General features: G+C 38.9%; 1 protein-coding gene across 1 annotated transcript; it reads left to right on the top strand.

Moving 5' to 3' along the window:
• The first annotated feature begins 71 nt into the window (after window positions 1-71).
• Window positions 72-10,764, top strand: LOC131769230 (D-alanine--D-alanine ligase-like). Its single transcript, XM_066164212.1, has 7 exons — window positions 72-135; window positions 3,610-3,665; window positions 4,760-5,073; window positions 5,591-5,733; window positions 6,203-6,359; window positions 7,246-7,400; window positions 10,404-10,764. The coding sequence occupies exons 2-7, from the start codon at window positions 3,648-3,650 to the stop codon at window positions 10,718-10,720; spliced, it is 1,104 nt and encodes a 367-aa protein (XP_066020309.1). The 5' UTR covers window positions 72-135; window positions 3,610-3,647; the 3' UTR covers window positions 10,721-10,764.
• The last annotated feature ends 5,640 nt before the right edge of the window (window positions 10,765-16,404 follow it).

A 16,404-nucleotide genomic window follows, 5' to 3' on the forward strand; every position in this document is an offset into this window, starting at 1 on the left:
TTACTCATCACGGTCACGACAGGAAAGTCTGGTTTTTTTACATCAAAACCAGACTGCATAAATTACCAAACCATTGTTCAGCGTATCTAGTTGGTCGACATTGCGTATACTCTTCAAAGAGACTCGTGAAACTCGGTATGTATGTGTGTATTTTATTTTCATATTTATTCAAACTGCTTTTTGTATCCAAAGTGTTTGTGAATTGAACAAGGTCTTCTTCTTACTCATTTTAACAAGCGGCCAACGAGCTGCCTATGGAGTCATTAGCGTGGTTCCTGGACCTTTTACAGATTGTTTAACTCATGAAATAGACCAGTTAGTGAATTTTCATCGACACTGTCGGAAAGAGAAGATTAAAAATAGAGCGGAAACTAATAAGGATCGGGTGCCACGAAGTCGCGAAATTTGGAAAAGTATATAATGGTACGGGAAGTAATATTACTGACTTTGCACAGCTATATTTTCATTCGCTTCCCACGGATCGCCGCAAACTTTGCAGATCGTTCGATTTTAGAGTTCACTTTGCGGCAGTTTCTTTGAAAGCTCGCCGGCTAGTCAATCTTCCGTAAAGATTAAAACGGTGGAAAGGTTTATTATCGTGTGCCTGGTACCGAATAAGAGATTTTTCTCCACGTATATTCCTAGTTCGACGATGAACGATATCACAGGTACAGGCCGGAGTAAATTTTGTTCCGCCCTAGTTATGCGAATGATTTGCATCATAATCGAATCGAATCGATGGTCAAGATCCCGGTAATTCTTGACGTTCATGGCTAATTATAGCGAAATTTAAACGAGTCGAACAAGCAAGGTAAAACGAAACAAAGCGAAGCGAAAGACGATTGTGACCAAAAAATCCGCTATTACTCGAGTCTTCAACCGACGCTAGTCTTCAACCTAAACTAACGAAAAAATAACTAATCAAGACAAAACAAAAGCTAGAGTAACGCAAAAATTAAACTAAGCAAAAAAGAAAAAGAAAAAATAATAGAAAAAAGAAGCTCAACATAATCTTGGCGCCTACTTATTCAGTAGGGAATTATCTTGACCAATGAGAGCTACATGTTAGACAAGTGTATTCAAAACGATCAAGAAGAGATTGGAACAAAACGCGTAAAGGCGATCCCGCGGGATGCGTCGGCTTCTGAGCGTGGCATTGGAAGGAGTTTTGCATAAAATAAAATACTATGATTAGTCAGTTAAATCAGCCGAAGACATCACTGTAGAAAATTTAAGCGTTGAATAAACCGAGACTGTAAACGGTTGTGAATATATGAAAGTCATACATTTGAACTGCGAATAAAGACGTGAATATGAAAGCGATCTTCGCAGTAACGAACATTTCTTGAGCAGTAGCGAAGAAAAGGCCTGAAAAAGATTCAGGCCTGTAGGGGATTTGAACCCATGACCTTTGCGATACGAACTTCTTGGGCAATAGTGAAAATGAATATCGTTACTGCGAAGATCGCCTTTATATTCACGTTTTTATCCGCAGTTCAAATGTATGACTTTCATATATTTACAGTCGTTTATTCACCACTTCAAGGGTTTATTTGGAACCAAAATAATGACCAGCTCCCAGTTGACTTGTTAGTTCAGTTGGCAGAGCGTTGCAGCGGTATCGCAGAGGTCATGGGTTCAAATCTCTATTAGTCCTGAATTCTTTTCAGGCCTTATTTTCACCACTGCTCAAGTATGTTCGTCATTGCGAAGATCGCTTCATTTTCGAACCGAGACTGTGTTTATATTTGACTAGGAGTTAACTACAAGGTTAGTTAGCGAGGAGTGGCAGCTGAAAAATCTTGGGATTTTTCTGAAACAAACTAGATCTCGACCTACTGATCTCCTCGTGCTTCTCATTGCTTGTTTCATCCCTCCAAAGAGTCGCAGCTCGGTAAAAAGACAATTTCCATTTCCGTTGACAACGACTTTTCTCCTATGAGAACGTATATTTTCAGCCGCCGTAATTTGTTTTTTAAAAAACCTTCACATGTACGAAAACAGGCTGTTCACACATAAATACAGCTAATAAAACTGTACTGAGTTATTTCCCAGCGAGGGGCCTCCGGAACCAGCGGAATATGTAGATATGTTTACATTGATCTCTAGGACTTAATTTCTACACAGAACTCGACTACTCGAAATAATTACATAACATTCCGCAACGGTAGAAACATCAACCACAAGTACGCAATACAACCAATGAAACGTATAAACAATCTCAGGTATTTTACGCGTAAACGCAATACACACAGGAAATTATATGACAATAAGTTACGCGATGACAATGTGTCACAGGTGTCGCCGATTCCAGCTTAAAGGTTTGCTGGGAGCCTTCGGATGAGGTGTTACCCGGACATCGCCGAACCCAAAAACCCTTAGAGCTTTCAAATTATGGTTGAATTTTTCACGCTTGGGGTGGGTGACTGCTAATTGCTTCTGTAGATATTACTTACCCGTGGACGGTGAATGTCCCACAGTTAAGTTGGACGTCAAAGAAAATTAAAACATATTTCTCTTTATACCCGAAACGAACTTTTAAACAGTGTCAAGGTCTTTCGGTTTTTGTTGGAATTCGCAAGTGAATATATATTTGCATATTCACATAGTCGCGGGGTCCATAGAGGCTCACTGTGTAAGCTTAGGCTTCATGTGGCTGGACGTCAAGATAATCAATCAATAAATAAGTAAATGGGATCAATATCAGTATCTGGGCAACTGCCCACCTACCCCTCCCCTAACCCAACAACAGTCAATTGACAACAAGTTAAGGTTAATGTTGGGTAAAGGGAGGGGTTGGTGGACAGTTGCCCAGATACTCATATTGATCCAATAAATGCATACAAACATATATATATATATATATATATATATATAAATATTATGAGAGGAAAAAAGGGGACGTAACTACATTTCCCGACAAGCCTGTTTCGTGAATCGCTTCACTCTTCAGGGGTTTAATATATATATATGTATGTATGTATGTATGTATGTATAAATATATATGTATATATGTTTAAATATATATATGTATATGTATATGTATATGTATAACATATTTCCCCTTTAACGTTATCTCTATATACCCGAAAACGAAATTTCGAACATTGTTGAGGTATTTTTAAATCTTATTTTACTTCACTTTTTTTACAAAAAATTAGTGGTTCCGCAAGTTCCGATGGTTTCGGAGGTTCTACGGTCTACTGATCCACAATTTAGTAACAACCCTCGCGAACGTGCTACTAACAATTTTTTCGTAGTTTTTTTGCATTTTCACCCGGTTCAAGTCAGGAAAGCAGAACAACTAATGAACCCAGAGTGTCGAAACACATCACAGTAATAGGTCATCTTTAACGTAAACCCTAAACCCCTATCCTGTTTTTGGCGTTCAATTGATAAAACTGAACGAATTAGGCCTTTTCACGCCGCCGCTACTGTGGCGCTTTGTTCTACTAACCGAACACCTGGATCGACCGCGCATCTCAGGCACTGGGTCGGGAAAGGTTGTTACGTCAAAAAGGGCATTCCCGGGAACCATGCTACAAGGGTGCAAACTTGGGCTATTTACGTGATTTAATTAATTTACTCAGATATTTTGAATTTTGGCAGACGTTACGTCCACACAACACTCTAATCGAAAGCAAAGGATGAAGAAAACAGTAAAGGTAAACGCTTTATTGTAAACCTGTTGTGAAGTAGAGACGCCATTTTACCATTGAAGACTTAAGGTTTTAATAACCCGATTCCTAATTGATAACAAGTGCAAGAGTGATGTAATAAAAATGACTCAATAAGCTGTACAAACGAATACACACAGAAGACATACAAGAAAATCATGCAGATTCTAAGTTCGCGGGGTATGGTAATTGCGGTACACAACAATACCCAGCATAAGAGTCAGTGAAGAACGTCTTTTTTTTGTTCTTTTTGCTTTTGTGAAGCCAAGGTTAACAAGGATTGGTTTGCAGGACATCTTGTTCGCGGCATCAAAGCAAGGCTCACAACTATGTGACAAGCAACTTAATACCACATCACAGCAAACAGTGCATTTGATTTGTTGAAATACTATACCACACAACTCTAAGATGTTAAATACGTTTTGAGGCTCAAATCGCGAAAAACCAAGGAGCATTTATCCTCAGCCCCAAAATTAGACGTTTTTATATAAAAATAGAGTGTGTCACTAACTGCTATCCACTATCATGCAATTTGAACATGTTCAAATTCGAGATGATAGTTGATGATAATTTTAGCCATTTGAACGAACGAATAATAGTGCATGATTCCGACGTTTTGAGCGTAAGCAAGTCGTCACAGCCTTCCTAACGGCTAAAATCTTAGTGGATTACGTTTCATCATTTCTCGTTTTTTTCTCGGCAGAATAAACTCGGCAATCATTACCATTACCATCGTGACCTTTTTTCGATTAAATGCATCCTACAACACATCATTTCCTTTCTATAAAAATTTTTTTCCCCCGTCGCCTCCCGTTGCCTTTCTTTAACTTGATCGGCAACATACAGCTAATCAAGATCCGACCGTACGGGCATAACTGGCGGAAAATGGGAGTAGGATTGGGCCATCATAGCTCATCATATCACTTAAGAAAGCACGGTGACCTATCTTTTTCATTGCAATTTTCGAAACAAACATTGATGGGAAACATTTTAGGAAAGTTAAAAGAACTATTCAATATCTTTGTTATCTGAGGAATCACATTAAGTGAGGCTTACTGTTAAAAAATCTCTTATTGTTTCAGATTTTACATGTTTTGGGTTCACCTTCGGATGAATTCAGCTTCAAGTTAAACATGCTGTATGGGGGTTCGTTTCACGAGGAAATGCAGTCCCCAAAATATGATTATCATTTTGTTTACGCCCTCGTGCGACCAGCTGGTTCCTGGTCATTTGCGGAAAGACTTTCTGATATCGTGGATTTGACAAAATTGGAGGAAAGAGGAAACATTCTCAAGAAGATGGACATCACTGCCGCCTTGCAGCACATTAAACATGTGATACAGCCAGATATGGCTCTACTCCATTTTGTTTGTTTAAAAGGAATGACAACTTACAGGTCAGATCTCTTACTGAGGGGTTTGTTAGTTTCAATTTAATGTAGTTTGTCTCGTCTGGTTTTAATGACTAACTCCGTGACTTTTGCGTCATTTTGCGAGTTCTTATAAATTGTTTATTCTCATGTTTTGCACGGAACAAGTTAGTTTACGCGAATTGAGTCGTTTGTTTCGCTACCAAACGTTAAATTCTTGACGTCTGTTGATGATCTTACGCACTGTTCTAGTTACGCCTCTGTAATAGGGCACACTTCGATTCTTTTGATATTGCAAAAGTGATCAGTAAATAGATCCTATTCAAAATAGCGAGCATGATTTTCATTCATTGTGTGGATACAAATTAGCCTTCATGGCCTTCCATTTGAAAGAAAACTTCATTACTTTTAGAGATATTGTAGAGAACAGAAAGGTACCCTTACATGAATCAAAGAGAATAGTGACTGAAGCAGTTTCCTCCATACAATACAGAGATCTCTTATCTTTAATACTGACAGAGGCTTTTCGTTTTCTTATCCACAGGGCGCTCTTTGATGCATTGGATATTCCATTAGTGGGTGGATCAGTGGAATCGCGATATCTTTCCATGGACAAACTCATTACACGTGGTGTTTTGGTCTCTTGCGGCGATGTTTCATGCCCTGATGGATTTATTTACCACAAAGGTAGAAGCGACACTCTTGTAAGAGAAAACAATATATTTAGACCCCTTTTTGAACTCCTTACCAAGCTAACAAACAAACTACATCAAATTGAAACCAACAAACCCCTCAGTAAGAGATCTGACCTGTAAGTTGTCATTCCAAGCTTCTGTGCTCCGCTATTTCCTACGAATGAAAAGTGAACCATTTGGCTAGCGAAAAAATGTACACAATACTGAGTTTAAGGTGTTGGAAAACGGACTTATAGAAAAGAGATCAGTTTCAAATTGGACCCAACTCACACATTACCAAGTCTTCCCTCTCTTGATAGCACCGCTGTGAATTAAAAAAGTAACTGTATCAATTTACATCAATTTTACACTGTTTTACAATGAGTCTACGAAGCTTTGGTGACGCTAGTAACTCACCACCGACAAATAAAAAATGATTGGTAATTTAAATCGGATTGACTTTGAGAATTCTTTTGCTACAGGTGACCCTCTAGAGTCTGAACAAGTTAGGTATCCATGTGTTGTCAAAGCAAGTCTAGGAGAAGACACCAAAGCAGTGCGATTAGTGAAAGACTCCAAATTACTTAACGCAGCTATTGAGCATGCGTTATCGTATTCAGACCATGTGATCATTGAAAGGTAGGTATTGCCGTTGAGTAAGTGCTGAAGTCGAGGAAGCGCGTAGGAGTGAACATGGTTTGGCTGTTTTGACCGTGATGACATTGATAAGCCGATAGGCCAAGTTGTTGTCAAGCTTAGATATGAAGGAAACTGCAAGTCGGATCCAAAATCGGATGAATCTGATTTGTCGATGAAAGCATTTGTTTAAATACAGGGAAACATTCAAAGTACTTGTGTAAATTTGACTGTAAGTGACTCAAAATACGAGGAAACCTGTTTATTCACAGACGTTTTTTTGAAAAAAGTTTGTGCATCTCCTGAAAGAGCCTTAATGCTTAAGCTTGTTAGCTCTTAGATCAGATGGTTCTCAATGAGGTTTGAGATATGCATGAATTAAAAGAAAGCAATTTTAATTGCTTGTCGAAAGTAATCCGAGTTGACATTAGTTTTTTTCTTCAGTATGCTTTGTGATTGGTAAAAATAATCGTACCACCTTCTCGACCAATCAAATGGTAAAGCGAAAACCAATCCCGACTTGGTCGTTCGCGTTTTCCTGTGAAATTGGCTTGAATTGTTAAAAAGAAACAACGGGTCACTCTGAAGTACGAAGTAAGTTTTGGAGGAATACTAAACAAGTGGCTGCAAATCTTACTAGTGTACCAAGCAGGCTTTAGACTTTGAACAAGCTATTTTCGGAATGCAGACTTGTGGGGCTTTCCTATAACATAGTAGATTACTCTATCATAATAATTCGACCCCTCCTTTGTATTCATTGGAGTGGGGCCACACGCCTTGCGTAGAGACTATGTGTAATTTTGCAGCCTTATGACGTTTTACAGTTAAAAAAATTAATCCTATTCAATGATTTTCTATTTCGTTTCCTCCTTAATTTTTTTTTCGGCAGTTACATAGAGGGACGGGAAATTCGCTGCGCTGTTGTTGAATCAGCAGCAAATGGAGAATTAAAAGCTTTGTCGTGCATCGAGTATAAAGTACGAGAAAATGACATTCGAAGAAGTGAAGACAAATACAGCTGCAATGAAAAAGGATTACCTGTTGGTAAGTACTGGAGATACATGTCCTTAATTCCCACAACAACACTAGTAATTAACATAAGCGCTACGAAGCCACATTTTCAGGGCGTCGTCAGGCTAATTGGATTTCCTGTCCAGAAATTTTTGAATCCCAAATAGCGGAGGTCTTGCATGCGTCACGTGATCCCACAGCAACCGTACGTATGCCGCCATTTTGCATACCAGGTAAAACAACATGGCGGTCGTCGAAGGCGATTGCGTGCAATCTTTGCGAGGTTATTACGATTCCCTTAGTGCTGAGAATAAATAAATGAAAAAAAAAAAAGAAAAAAAAAACGGCGAGAGGCTTAAATGTTTTGCAGGAGTAGATCCCTGCTCTACAAGTTATGGCAAGCCAGTCGAGAATTATTTCTTCGAGTCGAATTCTGACAACTAGTTGAGAATTTTTCTGAGTCGAAAATCTTTTCATCAAGTCGAGAATACCCGAGTTGCCGCCAAAACGATCAAACGATAGGGCAGTTTGTAGATCTGTTGGTTACGTAGCCTTTTTATACATCGTTGTCCTTCTTCAAGTTGCTGACGGTAATGTGGAGGACTTGGAGAGGTTTCTGTTCTCTATACAGGATTGCATTTCCCATATAGAACGACGCACAGCTCCAGGAAACGAGAGAAAAATGGAATGTAAACACGATCGCTTGGAAGTCTTTGTTGAAATAATCGTAGCGTTTTTTTTAGTTCTCGCCAATGTCCAAGGCTTTTTAGAGATAAAAGTGCTGGTTGACGACCTTCCACACTTCTTGCGGGAGTTACTAAACCACATCAGGCATAAAAATACTGCTTCTTTTCAAGTCAGTGCTAAGTTTCGTAGTGTACCTTACCGCGAAAGAAGTTCATTAGGAAGACCAAAATACAACATTACAGCAGAACGAATTGATGTATTTCGAAGCACTGGTATGCAGTAGGCAGTTATTGCAAAGTGTTCAGGTGTTAGTGCCAGGACTCTGTTCAGAAGAACAACAGAATTTGGTATTCTTGAATACAGCGAGGTTAATGAAGAGGAACTTGATTGGAATGTAAAAGATATCTTACGAATAACGCCTTCCTCTGGTGAAACGTATGTACGAGAAGCTTTAAGACTACGTGGTATTTATGTTCAGAGGTGAAAAATCCGGGAAGCATTACAAAGAATTGATCCTGTAAACCACGCCATAATACACAGATATGCAATTCAATGACGTCTGCATAATGTTAAAAAACCAAACCATTAATGGCTCATTGACTCAAATCCCAAGTTAATCCACTGGAGGTTTGTTTTGCACGGTTGCATTGAGGGGTATAGTAGAGCAATAGTTTACATAAAGTGTTTCACTATCCACCTAGCAGGTACAGTATTGCAATACTTCATGGATGGAATATAAGAATTTGGAATTCCATCACGAGTTTGAAGAGATAGGGGCGTTGGAAACGTGAATGTTACTCGATTCATGATTAATCAGAAGGGGCTAAATAGAGAAAGCTCCATAGCTGGATGCAGCATGCACAGTCAAAGGATAGAGAGGTTTTGAACAGAGGTTAACAGGGTTGTTTCCTCACTTTACGTTGATCTATTCATTTTTATGGAAATTACTGGCATTCTTGACGCACATGATGATTGTGATTTGTTTGTCTTTTACTATCTTAACGTTCGGGCCATTCAGGCATCTTTGGATGAGTTTATTTCCCACTGGAATCACCATGGTCTACGTACTATGGCAAGCACGTGCCCCCTGGCACTCTGGTACTCTGAGTTTGTTCCCTCTGGGGTGGATGACATTGATATAGGTAATATTTCCCTGTATGGTGTTGATCCTGATGGACCTGTGGCCAGTACCGAGAGAGATAACACGGTTTCTGTGCCTGAAAGCATCATTCAACTGACTGACAATCAAACAGATGACATAAAATGCCTAGTGTCTGATCCACTGGCAGACGATGGCAATCATAGAATTGGACATTACCTTGCCATTGCTAATTATTTAATTAACAGTACCGTCAGCAACTTGAAAAACGACAACAACAGATCTGCAAACCGCCATATTGTTTGATCATTTTGGCGGCAAATGACGGCATGACATGTTGGGTATTCTCGATTCGATAAGAAAAAATTTCGATTCGACAAAAAAATCTAGACTCCAGAAAAAATTCCTCGACTGATTGTCAGAATTCGGGACATGAAGAAATTATTCTCGACTCGGCAAAAATATTCTCGACTCGAAGTAAAAACTCTCGTCTGGATGACAAAATTCTCGAATTCAGGAAAAAATTCTCGGCTCAGAAAAAAAGATTCTCGACGCGAAAAAAAAAAAAATCTCGACTCGATGATAAAATTCTCGATCTCTTTTGTCCATTATAGCTTTCCATAAGAAGTATCTTTGTGTGAAAAGCGACCCCAAATTATAGATGCCTCCGAAGATGATGGCTCAGTGCAAAAAAATTTAATCTAACAAACTCAGCATGGTCTAGATTCGCCAGCTTCAATCTAAGGCATATTACTTTTTTAACAGATAAGCTCAGATACGTCAACATTCATGTTTTTCCTTTCCCCTTTTCCTTAATTCCTACGTTCTGACTTTCCGTTTGTTGGAAAAGTTCTCGCACAACTTTTCGTTTCTTTTTCTGCCTTTCGTCTGCTTGCTTTTTTTGTTCAAGTGAGGACTGCGAACTTGGCTTTAGGACAGAACTCGAGTGAATATTTATCTCTCTTTTAGATTAAGCAATTTGTTCGGTAGTCAGAAGACTTGACCCGTGGCTATGCCCCACGTTAGCACGTTTTAAATTGCGAATTTTTTATTTCAAATAACATATGAAGTGATTCCTCTGAGACTTCTCGATTACTATTGTCTCACGTTTAAATTGCTGCCTATAACAAGAAACTCATCCAGTAGTCATCAAGTATCTTCGTTAACACTCATGATACTTTTTCAGGGGAAAAGTTTTCAAGCAGACTGTATTAACAATTTGCTTGTTTCTGTGTTTGTTTTCATTCTAGGCAAATCTCCTGAAAATAAACCATGGTTCCTTGATCCCAGTAAAGAGGAGAAGCTGATTCATCGTATTCAACAACAAAGTTGCCGAGCTTTTCGAGAGTTAGGTTTACAGGATTTTGGTTTATTCGACTTCCGAGTCGACATTGAAGGAAATCCATTCTTCCTAGAATGCAATTTATTCTGTTCCTTTGGTCCACAGAGCGTTGTCAATATAGTCGCCAAGGATTCAGGTTTTACAGATGAAAGTTTGTTTGACATGATGGTGGAGAATACTTTGCTGCGCAAGCGTAAACAAGAGAATAACAATGTTAATCTGTGATAAAGTCAACGAAATGACGACACTAACAAAATGTAAGGAAGTGTTTTGATGAAAAATAAATCACTCAGTTTTCTCTTTAGAATTGTCTTTACGGTTTCCAAGAAAGGTAATTTATCTTACAAGGATTCGTCGTTTTCGACAGTGTAAGCTTACTTAGAGGGTCTCCAACAGGGTTCTTCAATCCCGCGATCCCGACTAAAATTTTCTTTCAATCCCGCAATCCCGACGGTTTATACCGGCTAATCCCGATTCCGATCATGAAATGCTGTCTTAGTCCATTCAACGTAAGAGGGCCTAGCGTTGATCCGTTGAAGTCTACGGTCACCGTAAGGCGTAAGTTTATCTATTTTCACCAAAATGACGATATCGTTCATTTTAGAAGTTTTAAAAGTTTTACACGATTATCGTACGTTAGTAAAGTTAACGACTTCCTTCCGTTTAACTTTGATCTCGGAGAAAAGTATTCGTAAAGACAGGTCAGTATCAAAATGAAGCGAATACTTCTTTCGAAGCGAGAACCTCCTCCAAGGTAAAAATCAGCCTCTCTTTCCAAAGATGGAGTGTCACCATCATCACTCGGGGAATCGCACTCTAATATTCCATCTTCCTCTTCGTCTTGTTTCCCGCTATTTTCTTGATGCTCCTCGAAGTCCGAGCGTTCGAGGCTGACCAGTTCGCCCGGCTGAATTTCTCTCTGATAGAGGTACGAGGGGGAGTTGCAGCTCTTGCCATCGTTGTCTCTGTGTGACAGAGCGCTGACGCACTGCAACAAATGTTTACTTTTGCTGCTGCAACAAATGTTTTCGCCCATTCCCTCATCTTCTGTATGCTCTGTGGTGCCATCGGTACAGGTGGTAACGGTTAAATTACTGGTTCAGTGGAACTTCGATTTTACTAAGTGCCAAGGGACTGGAGAAATTAATTCGTTATATCTAGGGTTTGTTTTATCGAAAACCTCGATTTAACGAATTTGCGGAAAAACAACCAAAATGTTCGTTATATCGAGGGATGGTTAATATATGTTTTTTTTTGTGGTGCGGTGACGTCGTACTCACCAGCATTGTTGGATCGGAAAGATTACTGAAGATGACATATGTGCTTTAATGTCTATTTGAAGCTACAATACACGTGCACTGATCAGGTCTGAACATAGCTACAGCACCTTGCTTTAAAGCACGGAGGACAAATTTTGGTGGAAGTCACTGGCAAACCGAGAAACAAGGGCAAAAAGGAAACGAAAAAAGGGGAAAATCCTGCCTCTTACACCTTTTACTACAAGAAGTTTTTAAAAACAAAGAGGTCAAATTCACTCAATAGAACAAGTAAGAGACAAAGAGGACAAAGCGCATCTATAGATGTGTTCGATAGTGTCATGTTAACTATGAAGTTGTTCTATTGCAACAGAATTGAAGGATCTTGATTCTTGTTGGTCTGTTTCGCATTTTTCTTTTGTCACGTGTTGACATTTGTTCGTTATATCGGGGTATATTATCTGTTTGTGCCTCTGGATTGTCTTCATTAGCACGAGGCATATCGAGGCTCGTTATATCGAGGTTCTTTCCCGTACATTTTACCGTAACTTTGGCCGGGATGAGTTATATTGATTAGTTATACCGAGGACTTTGTTATTTAGAGGTTCGTTAAATCGAGGTTCCACTGTATGCCCAACAGGATCATGGCATGATCATGGGTAAAGCATATAAGGAATTTAAATTTGTAAAATAGTACGCCACCTAATGGGTTGCCCTCTTTAAGCTTTCTCTGGCTGGATAATTAAAGTTTCTTGGGTAATCTAATACCGTGAAAAGTTGATCTTTGCAATGCACAACCAAGTGAATATCCTCCACGGCCATGGTCATGCAACACAACAGGTTAAGAGCGTCATATCGGTAAAATTCTGAGACTTGCTGAAGGTTTTCAAGGCCGTTAGGTCTTTCAGTTGACGCAACAGTCAGATGCCACGTTACCCTGTGGGCCATTGAAGACTTTTGGTAACTCGGTAACTTCGCTGCTGATAGAATTTCCATTCCCGCGCAATAACTGAAAGGTGTCGCTGAGCAGCCCGACCGCCTACTGAATGCAAGGGAACCTGTACGCCAGGTACTTTTCATGGACTGAGTAGATCACTTTCTTAAAAAATTATCGTTAACGGACATCCCGCTATCAGTTCGTTTAAGTGATTATTTCCCGAATCCTGCTCCTCAAAATCACCGATTCCCGTGTCCCGTTCATGATAACAATCCCGCATCTCGCTCCCCTCTGAATTCCCTGATCCCGGCCTTCAAATAAGCCCAATCCCGGATCCCGAAAAACCTATTGGGACCCTCTGTTTAGAGAAACAGTTGATTAAAAAGCGGAAAGTTGGACTTGGTCATTAGACTTGGACTTTCCATGTCTACAAAATAACAGGGTCTCATCCAAAAAGTTATTGAAAACATTATTTACATGAAAAAGAAAACCACTTACAAAATGAATGAGCACTCAAGATTTTAGTATAGTAATTCCGTTACGTTTGCTGTCCGCGATTTCAACATTCGTATGGTAGTTTTTTGCCAGGCTTAAGCTTTTTTGTATTTTCTGAAAATTTTAACGAGGAATCCGTGAAAGCTTCTATTTAAGCAGAAGCAATATAAACAAATTTGGTCAAAGGGAAATAGTGTGCGGCGAACAAAAATAAAAGTGGCTCAACAGTGTCGGAACAAGTGCACACGGTATAGGATTTAATCAATCCTGACTCGCGACATACGATGCAATTAAAAAGCTGGCTTGTTATGTATTACCTGGTAAAGGTGTACTTGATTTTTTGTAGTTGTAGTAGCTTACCATTTTCCTTATCTGTCTATCAAAGAGTACTTATAAAACACTACAAAAGATTTCAGTTATCATTTTTAGGAGGCTTCTTTCTCATCAAAACAAACTTCTTGACACATAACAAATGATATTCAATGTTAGATTCATGTTTTGTATATATCTTATATGATGGTTCAAGAAATGAAATACGCGCGGAAATTTTGTGAGTTGCGTAGCGTTTTTCCGAGCTCTGAAGGGGCGAGGAAAAACGCGATCTTACTAACACTGTATATATTAGGTCATATTATTCAACGAAATAATTCAATAAAAAATGTAGTAGAGGGCTTTTGAAAAAGGTATAACTTTTAAACAAAGCTGAAAATTATTAATTAGGGTCCGTATTTGTAGGAAAAAAAAATACAGTTTGCTAAATTGTATTTACGAACTTAATCTAAAACATACGTCTCTTCCTTACGTTTTGTGTGGGCTTCTCATTCAGCTCTCTCTCTCGCCCGAGAGGGAGCTCGAAGGGAACTGGCAGCCACTCAGGCTTGTTAAACTAAAATTTTCTAAATAATTTTCAGCCGCGACAAGGTCACCAGGGAATCATTTCGAATATGAGGTCTTTTTCACACGGGAGGTCATCGGCCTGAGTGACGATAAAATATAGAGTGTTATAAAGAATGAGAAATACTCTTGCATCTACGCGTGAAGTCCTAATTCGCGTCGAGAGCTTGAACCAATACAGCCTGTTATCAAGTTCATGACATCACTTTTATCATCGGCTAACATGAATCCTCTGTATGCCTTGGCCATTGTGCAATTAAGGGACCGCAAACCAAATATTACATAACTTTAGTTAAAGACCCCAGTACCTCGCTGTTCGTATTGTCAGTGAAACCCTTATACCCAACTTTCCACGTACATGTTTTAACTTGCGGTGACTCTGTCTTAGTGGAGTGATCTTGTCCGTTCACGTTACACTACCAAGTAGGATGTGAGAAATAGACTCTTAGAAATAGACATACGAAGTGCTTATAAAGCTAGTTTAATATGATTATTCGTTAAAGGTATAGTTTATTTTTTAATAATTGTAATGAGAAACCTCACCTGCTTATCATTCTTTCTTTCTATGGTCCTCACTGATAAAGTAAAGGACATTTTATTCTTTTCAAGATACTTTTCCTCATAAAAAAGAAAGTTCTTCACACATAGCAGGTGATATTCAATGTTGACTCACATGGTTTACTTTTATTTCATTGTTTTCTCAGAAACTCAACCTTACATTTGTTTTGTTTACAAACTCAGTATGTAGCATTATTTACTAATTGGCCTTATTTAAAACAATCACCTTGAAACTGACATTATGTTCTTATTACCAACAGGCAGTATAGTTATCAATAGCAGTGCCAAGTATTTACAGTAACAACAGGTAAGTACAGTCGAACCTGCATTAAGCGGCAGCTTATTAAGCAGTCACCCTGTTGTCACCGTCTCAAATTTCTCTCCCCTTAATTGCGGTAATTTTCACCACTGTTAAGCGGTCGTGGTCACCTTTGAGTGAGTTCCAACGGCCTGTTCGCACTGTCTTCCACCTGTATTGAACAGTCACTTAAAGCGTGGACGACCGCTTAGTGCAACTTTCGCTCCGATTTCTAATAGCTCACTCCAAAATCTAAATGGACATTGTTAGCTTCATACGCCATAAGATTGGTCACGGGGTGCGAATGGGTAAACAACAGTCGCGGTCATTACAAATTTACCTGAACTGCGAAGCGGAAGGAATGGTTGACTATCATTCCGTCTGTAACTTCCTCAAATTTGTCAAAAATTCGGATTTATATTTTCTTCTATATGCAAAGAATCCTAAGCTTCAGAAGTGATCCATGCTTTATTTCTTTCTAGTCGCACGAATGTATGTTTTAATTTGCATGAGTAAATGGTCAGAAAAATAATTTCGCCTTTTCGCGATGTTTAAATCTTGTGGTTGTTTTTCGTTTTCTTTTAGTACAGATTTGGAATTTTAAATTAAAAAAAAAAAAAGGAAAATACGTAAGAGTAACATCTAACAACAAAGTGTATTCTGAGACGATGATTTTAAGTTTACAGGTAGCCGAGCTAGGAGATTGAAAGATGTATGGCGCCTGTCTTTCATTGTTCTTATGGTCAGCCAAGGGCTATTTCAAAAGAAAAAGTGTTTAGTTTTCGGCACCATAATGTCAGGCAAGGGCGTCACAAGTCAGGAAAATGTGACAAGTTAATGTTGATCATGTACATTTTTGAGAACAATCGACAGATTCCTGACCACTGTATCTTTCACTTTTTGTAATGTAAGTTGCAGTTGGTTTGTTAATGAAATCATACATTTTTTTCTTCTGATATTGGATTGGTAAAATAAAATGAAGATGGATTTTCAAGAAAATCATTCCTTTTTCCATGTTACCATAAGGAATTATCAATTCATGTACGAAGTATGTGATTTCCTGAAAGTTTTGATCTATGGGTGGAAAAGATGGCTGTGAGGGGGAGGTTTGAGGTCATTATCAGGATTCGCCCTTGAAATTGTTAATTTAAGTAGTCCGAGAAATTTACGTACGTCAGGGAAAGTCAGGGAATTTAAAGACCTATGACTGTGGCGGCTATTATGTTAGGAGGTGTTCTTGTGTCAACCTGTATACTTCTCTGTTTCTTTAGGTGTATCTCCCAAACATGTAAAGTAGGGAAGCCCGGCGTAAATTGAGCGTTAGACTTGAGATTTTTAATCTCCTCAGGATCGCTAAGCAGTTCCCCATTGACATATAATATTTTGGATTGTTGTACACCTAGACTTTCACTTAACAAAACGAGCGCTGTGATTGCTTGATTCTTGGTCACGTGCCCCTGATCAAATTCAA

Source organism: Pocillopora verrucosa, chromosome 3 (genome assembly GCF_036669915.1).
Source record: "Pocillopora verrucosa isolate sample1 chromosome 3, ASM3666991v2, whole genome shotgun sequence".
Classification (NCBI taxonomy): Eukaryota; Metazoa; Cnidaria; class Anthozoa; order Scleractinia; family Pocilloporidae; genus Pocillopora; species Pocillopora verrucosa.

What these genes read in the sequence shown, in the direction of transcription:
- LOC131769230 (XM_066164212.1), top strand. An exon ending in AAAGGAATGACAACTTACAG is followed by an intron (nt 5,074 to 5,590) that starts GTCAGATCTCTT and finishes TCTTATCCACAG; the next exon opens with GGCGCTCTTTGATGCATTGG. An exon ending in TGGATTTATTTACCACAAAG is followed by an intron (nt 5,734 to 6,202) that starts GTAGAAGCGACA and finishes CTTTTGCTACAG; the next exon opens with GTGACCCTCTAGAGTCTGAA.